The 8,328-nt window shown below is 39.7% G+C and overlaps 1 protein-coding gene across 2 annotated transcripts in view; it reads right to left on the bottom strand.

Annotated features, from left to right (window-relative positions):
• Positions 1-828: 828 nt before the first annotated feature.
• Positions 829-8,328, bottom strand: part of RPL7 (ribosomal protein L7) — a 7,649-nt gene continuing 149 nt past the window's right edge. Inside the window, exons 2-7 of one of the 2 annotated variants that reach the window (XM_010157286.1) lie at positions 7,384-7,486; positions 6,780-6,946; positions 5,812-5,949; positions 5,345-5,454; positions 3,783-3,993; positions 829-891 (exon numbers count right to left, since the gene is read on the bottom strand). In XM_010157286.1, coding sequence (XP_010155588.1) covers positions 3,785-3,993; positions 5,345-5,454; positions 5,812-5,949; positions 6,780-6,946; positions 7,384-7,486 — 727 coding nt within the window. In that variant the 3' untranslated portion in view covers positions 829-891; positions 3,783-3,784. Of the gene's footprint in view, positions 892-3,777; positions 3,994-5,344; positions 5,455-5,811; positions 5,950-6,779; positions 6,947-7,383; positions 7,487-8,328 lie in introns of both variants that reach the window. The other variant, XM_010157287.1, reaches the window with a different exon arrangement.

Genomic DNA, 8,328 nt, shown 5'->3' with positions numbered 1-8,328 from the left:
GGGGGGGGGAGGGAATCAACTCCAGCAATTTTTAAATGGACACCCTTCACTGATGTACATAAACACGGCTTTCCTGCAACTGAGAAACGGGTGAGCAGGCACAACTTATTGATTTGTTGTACTATCTGTCCCAGCAGGCTCAGGTTCCTTCAGTGAAGTGCTCACAGGATGAGAAGTCAATCTGAAAGCACGCGGAGTTACGCATTTAACCAGGCCCTGGGTTTCTAATCTGCACTCTGCTAGACCTACGCATTAGCAACTGTTCATATGAATCCTGTGGTCTCCAATGCTATGGTATCTGGAATAAAACACTGCAAACACGTAAGGTAAAGCTAAGTAATTATCTAGAATGTGGAAAATAATTTGCTATTTTGTGAATTATCTCATGTTTCCTTTGGTAAAAACACACTGACGTTTGTAAAGAGAAGTAATCATTATGATCTTAAAATCAGGATCTTATCAGGAAGAACTGATCTACCCCTGGCTCTTCTTTACATAGAAAAATCTACTCACACAGCTTCCTGGTGCACTACAACTAAGTAGGTATCCTGTCCATTCAACAACATACAGCTCAGAAGCAAGTTTGTAATTTACTAAATTTTTAATCACAGCAGAAGTAAAAGCTTCTTGCCACTCAAAAAGTAACCTTTGCCTGCATGAACCCTTCCAGATTTTCTCCCTCCAAGGGAAGGTGAAACAGTATTATCTCTATACTGCTAATTCAAACTATAAATGCTTTTTTGAAACAGGTTACTCCAAAGTTAACTTGGCATCCATCACCACTGGAGAAGAGGATCACAAAAAGAGACCAATCAAGATGACACACTGTTTTGTGCAAGATGGTTTTATTAACAGACCAAAGTTTGAAAGATTGCAGCTGGGCATCTGAATCTGAAAGGGAAAAAAACCAAAAGTATCATTAGATGTGTAGATGTGAAACTAGTTCGGATTTCATTCATTTCTACAGTTTATAATTTGGGCTGAAAACACAAATTTTCTATCACTAGATTTAAGAATCTACTAGTCTTCCACACAATAACTAACTTCTACACTAACATCTCTTCACTCAAAACACAGATTTCAAGTGCCAAAACTAACAGGATAAACATTTCTACCCTAACTATTGGTATCTCTTTTCCTATTTGTCTAGAGGCACAGGAGGAGGGAATTTCATGTTTAAAGATATACTGAAATTCTAACCTTTGCTGCAGTAACCCTATTTTCTGTACAGTCCAGGGACTGTTTACACACAAAAATGAAAGCAAAAGGCAAACCTGTCTCAAGTTCTTGTGGAGTTTGCTTGACAGCGAATGAAATTCAGTATCTTGCCAATACTGAATTGTCAAAATTCAGTACCAAGTACCCATGCTCTTTTTCCACTGTCTATATGAAGGAACTGGTACTGGAAGTTTGTTTTTTCTAAAATGTATTTGAGACTGTCACATAAATGCTAAAAAATAAAGACAACTATCAGGAAACTATCTACATATAGGGAAGAGGAATACTCATCTTCAAATGGATGGTCCTTCGGAATGACAGTACTTTGAGTACTGCCAATATCTCATCTGAACCTACTGCTCTAGTTGCCCATTTCCTCAGTACAAATGACAACATTCTTCTATTTCCTACCTGCACATTACTTGCGTTTTAAATGTGTGTTCATTTCAGAACAGCAGGAAAATGGCAGGAAAAGTGCAGGAGACAAGAACAATCATACATACTCCTGGCCATACACCACACGTATGTATGTTTGCAGTCCAAGCAGTACAGGTAACTGCTTTTAAACCACAATAACAAATGGCAAGGTCACTTCTTATAGTGAGAGATAGAGTAAAGCCCCGATGCCTGCTACTTACACAGGATGCTGAGCTAGAAGTCCAATGAAAAACATGAGCAACCAGCTGAATATCCCTGGTTTCTCTAACAATACACTACTCACAGGCATTTATGGCCACTGCAATGGTGAACTAGAAGCTTTCCTCCTGTTGGAGGAAAACTCAAGACCATCAGCATACTTCTGCTGTTTGCCAATAAGGATGGAGGAGAAAGGATCTACATTGACAGAAAATCTGCAGGGTTTCAACTAAAACCAGCAGTTTCAATCTTATGCTCAGAAACCAGACAGGAGCATCAGGTGAAAAGTGTCTTTGCTCAATCCTGGTTATGAAGCCTTATGTGCTAACTTAAGGGAAACATTTGCCAGCACTGAACTTCAACAGTCTGTGCCACCAGCAGCAAAATTTCTACAAGAATGCTACTATCAGTCATGTAACATTGCCCCAAGCACCAAACATTACTGCAATTCTGCTTCTCAAAGTGACCCACTTCTTTCCATAGTTGAGCCAAAAAGCTTTACAAGAACAGTGTCCTCAGCAAGCAACTCTTTTCCTAAAGCTCAAGTTTCCATGTACCATGCTTTAAAACTCTGCTGCTTCAGATGGAGACCACAAAGAAACATGCAAATACTTGGGGGAGTGGAAACTGAGGAAGAGCAGCCTACAAAAAAGCTTCAAGCAGGAAGAACTGTCAGTCAAATGGAAAGGCATTTCATAGGTCTCCTTTGCTCCTCTGACAGACAGCAGACCTCAATGAGCTCAACTTGCTATGCCTTATTGGCTATAAAAACATTTTTCAAAAGGCAAAAAAAAAAAAAAAAAAAATCTACCTTCCCTTCCTTCTGAAAATTTAATTTCTGAAAACTTATCCAAACAGAGTTGTACCCGTTTTAAGTCACAGCACTACCCACCATTTTTTATTAACCAACCCTCTGGAAGCTAGGAATTTCTAAGTAAACTGCACATCTGACTTCTTAAAACAACAAAAAAGCCAACCAAAAAACCCTCTTGCCTTTTGAGAAATCAGTTTAGGAAAAATTGGGTCTTTGCCTGTTTTTCTTTCCACGTATCTTAACACAAAAAAGTTTTCTTAAATTGCAACATATTTTTCATAGCAAAAAGGCATTTATTCTTGGCTGAAAATAAGATACAGGCAACACCAACATCAGTTTAATGTGTAAAAAAGGTGGGAAAAGCTAAGGAAAGTAAAAGAACTGCAAAAAAAAAAAAAACCAGTCTTGGCAGGAACAGCAGAGCAACAACAGTAGGTAAGACACTGTCTGAACTAGAGACTAACTTGAGGACTCGGCTGTCACTGTCAAACTGCTTTAACTGTAAATCAACCTTCTCATTTCTAAAGGATAGACTACTCAAATGGAAAAACAGCTTTCTTTCAAAATTACCATCTTGGTCATGTTAACATGAAAGCTTAAACTGAGTAATTTTGAAGCTTGAACAAACCAACAATTTAAACCATTAAAATGGTCTAAATTAGTAATTTAGTTTGTCCCAGTCCTAAACGGCCTTTTATAGCAGATACCAGAGAATCAGAAAAAAAGCACTGTACTTGCAATCACAAGACTCTGATCATATTAAGAATTCATTAATGAGGGCTGAATATTTTAGCCAAGATCTCAAGGCTTCCCATCACAAAACCCAAACAAGGTTTTAAACCAAGTTATTTTTCATTTATCAATAAGTTACTGGTAACTCACTTCCCAAACATATCAGCTATGGTGAAGATTTAATTTCTTCACGAATGTTTAAGCTGCAGTAAGACTTTAAAGATAAAAACAGAACACACTATTGTCCAAGCAGCTTTATACTGTAGGTACTCCTCAAGCACAAGTGAATATGTATTAAACCTGAACGTTCAACCAATAATGGCAGCAGCCTATACAGCAGAGATGCAAGAGTGGATAGTATTAACCTTTGGTAATACTTTACCATTAGTTCATTCTCCTTATGAGTCTGTTGATCTGATCTTCCCTGTTACCAGCATCCCCACCTTCCACGAAATGGATCGTTTTCTTCTTCATTCCACCCCGAGGAGAGGATAACTTGAAAGGCCAAAGGAAGTTGTTCACAACTTTGAAGTTCTTGCCAACAGTGTAAATTTCATGGATCACATCTTCCATGCAGATGATGCCAAGTTTTCCTAAAATTCAGAAACACTGTTTTCAGAAGGGCTACAGGAGCCACTGGGAAATGACAAGCTAAAAATGAGCAAGTTGTGTTTGTCATAGCTACTTATTTTGATAAGCTTCAGGAAGTCTATGAAGTCAGAAAGCACCCACTCTGTTACAACACTCAGTTACAGACTTTTACAATTAAAATGGATTAGCTGCAGCTAACTCAACATTTAGTTGCTACATTCAGCAAGAGGCATCTTGTTGTAAATCTGAAGAAAACAGTGCTCTTTGAAGAAAAATTTGATTAAATACACTTTAACCCTTGTTATGTGTAACTCAGGAAAATTCACTGAACCACTTATGCTGCTGAATAATGCAACGTGCTTCCTTAATGCCTTTTCAGAGTCTGCAGTAACATGTTACGGGTTAAAATGCAATGCTAAAAAAGAAAATGACTATGCCATAATACTTGCACCTTTAGAATCTAATTATCTATTGCACAGGAAAAGGAACAAACATGAAACAGTCTAATTTGAAGTGATACACAAATCAAGTGCCAAAAACGGGAGAGACATCAGTGTTTGCTTTTGTTCCTGGCATGACTGGAAAATGGGCTGCCTCCTAGAGCAGTCTATTTCCTGACAGCTGACCACCATGCTTTGTTGTTACTAAACACACTAATGGCTTTTACCAGCCAGTTCTTCTGACAAGAACTTTAAGAAGTTTGTTTTCCAGAACATGAAGGTCTAAGACACCAGCAACGTCCAATATTAAACCTGAAACTTCAGAGGTACGTACAATAAGCTTCTTCCCTGCTGCCCAGCAACGTCCAATATTAAACCTGAAACTTCAGAGCTACGTACAATAAGCTTCTTCCATGCTGCAGCACCTTTTCATTGCTGAAAGATCTACCAACCTATTCAAGGTCAAGGAGTTCACATTTAAAACTACAGATTTACAATGCTAAAATTTGATTCTTTGCACTGGCTTTCAATATTTCATAATGAAAGTTACTTCCACCTTGCTCTGTCAATATTAAACCTGAAACTTCAGAGCTACGTACAATAAGCTTCTTCCATGCTGCAGCACCTTTTCATTGCTGAAAGATCTACCAACCTATTCAAGGTCAAGGAGTTCACATTTAAAACTACAGATTTACAATGCTAAAATTTGATTCTTTGCACTGGCTTTCAATATTTCATAATGAAAGTTACTTCCACCTTGCTCTGTATTAAGTGCTTTAAGACAGAAATAGAGATTATTAACCAAGCACTACTATTCCCCAGAGACAAATAAGGACAGCTGTCCAGCTCAGCATTAAATCATCCAAATGCAACAAGTTGGTTTCTTGTTTTGTGAAGTGAAGCAGTTATTTACCAAGGCGTTTCTGAATCAGGGAATTATCAGTAAGAGCGATGCGCTGCTTGTTGATCTTCCCATAACCACGCTTGTAGATCAACTCATGCACAGACTTCAGATTGGGATAACTGAAACAGTCAAGTGAAGGGGGAAAAAAATTATTTGTCTTCACAAGAAACATTCCAAGTTAACATCCCCGAAAGAAACTTCCATAACAAATAGTTTAAGATCATTTCAGCATGTCCCAGTTGTAACTACAAAAGCAAATCTTACACCGAGTTCCCAACAACACTAGTATGACAGCGTAACCACATCTTGCAAGCACTGCCTTTTAAAGTACTGCCTCAATCATCTTCAGTTCAAAGATGGGAAGGCAGAGAAGATAAACATTTCGAACACAAGAGAAACCTGCAAGTCTAATGCAGTAAAATGCAAAAACAACTCAACATTTGCATCTTTGTGATCAAACTTAACATTTCACTCACCCCCATGCAATATAGGGTTCAACAATCCGCAACATGTTGATAGAAGCTTTGTTGAGTTTTACAAATGTGCCATTAAAAATCTGACGCAGGCGAAGAAGCTGCAACACCTTGCGGACCTTAGGGCTGACACCATTGGTACTAGAAAACAGAGGAAAAAGCCTTAATTATCTACATCCCAGAAAACACCAAATATCAGGTTAAAAAAAACCCCACAGTAGTATTGTTCCCAGATGAAACGTATCATTGTTTCACCAATTAAATAAAGCAAGCTTAGCAAATTATCAGAGAATGGTTTGGGTTGGAAGGGACCTTAAAGACCATCTAGTTCCAACTCCCCTGCCATGGGCAGGGACATCCTCCACTAGACCAGGTTGCTCAAAGCCTCATCCTTCATCCTGTCTGGCCTCGAAGACGGCCAGGGATGGGGCATTCACAGCTTCTCTGGGAAACCTGTTCCAGTGCCTCAATTTATTTATTATGTCTATGTATTTTGGTATTAAAACAGATCTATTGCCATTAAAAGAACTGAAATAAGTACTATACTAAAACAACTTAGAACTATCCTTGAGCTCTCCTGAACAGAATTCTTCCAACCACACTTTTTGTGCTTTTACCAAAGGAGTTAAACAAATATTTCAAACATAGCCTAGCAGAATATTAGGGAATACTAGCATGCAATTTGGGATTAAGGTGAAACAGAACAACTGTCTGCATATATCTGTAGCCTTACTGTCTTCTTAAAAATCAAAGATTCCTGAAGACCATAGACATAGCCAGCATAATGATTTTGCACTTCATGCAGTAAGCCTCTGGGCGCAAGTACAACATAACTGCCAACAACTTACAAAGCCACCAGCGGAATGCTTGATTTTATTTATGTATTTAAGCCCTCAAAACAAACAGATAACAGGAACGTCAATTTCAGTGCACCCGAACATAAAATTGTTTACATCAGCATTCAATCTTACCCTCTTATCCTGATCACAAATGCCAGTTTCGGTTCCGCTGGAACGTAGTAGTTGCCAGCTTTGCGGGCCATCCTGGCCATACGGATCTCCTGCCTATACATATGCCTGTACTCCTTGTGGTAAGCTTGGGCTCTTGCATAGATGAGTTTTCTTTGTGCCTTACGAAACTGAAATTAAGTTTGAAATTATTTAAGATCATATAATGCCTTTTAACACATGAACATCACCTTCAAATAACGTAGCCTATTCCAGAACTTCACATAAATAAGACAGATTAAAGGAACATCTGCCCATATCATGGGGTTTAAAATCACTCTCAGTGATGTGCTAGACAATCTGGAAGACTATTACACAGCAGTGCTGCTTTACCTTCAACAATATAACCATGCATCAAGCTTACACTCGCAAAGACCATAACCTCTTTTCTTGAAGACTAAATTTCATCTTCATACAGTTGTGTCAACTGTACACTTTACCCTTACTCTGCACAGAACTGGTTTGTTACTGACCAATACTGTAAACTTCAGCACTGCATTACATCAGCAGCAGTAGCCAATACTAAAACAGATAAACCATTCAAGTTAAAGAATCATGAAATATTTACCTTTTTTATAGCCAATATCTTCTTTTGACGTTTGGCTTTTATAGCTGCATAAGCCTGCCGCTTTTTCAGCAGGCTTTCCGGTACAGATGGCAACTTCTTTGCTCTAAATGAAAGAGAAAAAAAAAATCCCTCTTTTAGCCATTATGAAAAAACTCAGCTTTAAAGTAACACATGACAAACAAGAACTCTTTAAACAACGTGTATGCCCACCTCCCTGCCTCAAGCCAGCTAACGGAGGCAACTTCCTTGTTCTGACTATCACCAGGCCTCAGTGCAACCTGGAGATCATCTTTTATACTGGAGGAGGACATCGTACAGAGTCGCTATTGAGCAGCACACAACCATAAAGACTGAGACCACCTGGGCAATAAAATGTTTTTGCCCTACTTTGCTACAATCCAATTTGAAGTAACAAAAAGTCTGTTTCAAGTGCATGTCATCGAGACTAACAAATCTTTCAGGAAGTGCTTTAAAACTAGTTTGGCCGTATTCTGGAATTTATTTCACAGAATTTTGAACGTATCATTTTAAAGTCCTAGATGAGATAAAACTAGCAAGGGCCGTGTTTGCAGAGCCATAATTACCCGGGCGAGCACCTACCCTAAGCATACCCGGGTATGACTCCCGACTCAAACCGAGCACCGCCTGGCGCACCCCAGCACAGGGCTGACCGCCGCTCGCCCGCCAAGTCAGGAAAAACTCAACCGCCCCGGGTGTCTCACCCACGAGAGCGGCGCTGGGAAACCAGCTCTTTCCCCTACCGCCCTCATCGAGGGCATTTTCCCCTCCTGCTGCCTGCGGAAGGAACAGGACAGCGGCGACTACATCCCCGCCGCGTTAGGCCCTATCACCCCGCCGCTCCCAGCCTCAGCCCACTTGTGCCTTCTCCGACATCGCCGGCGGAGGCCTGGCAGCTGGGAGACAGCAGGCCGCGTCCCGGCAGTA

The sequence above is a fragment of the Eurypyga helias genome, unplaced genomic scaffold (genome assembly GCF_000690775.1).
Source record: "Eurypyga helias isolate BGI_N326 unplaced genomic scaffold, ASM69077v1 scaffold42428, whole genome shotgun sequence".
Taxonomy (NCBI): Eukaryota; Metazoa; Chordata; class Aves; order Eurypygiformes; family Eurypygidae; genus Eurypyga; species Eurypyga helias.
This window is presented reverse-complemented; position numbering and strand designations above follow the sequence as displayed.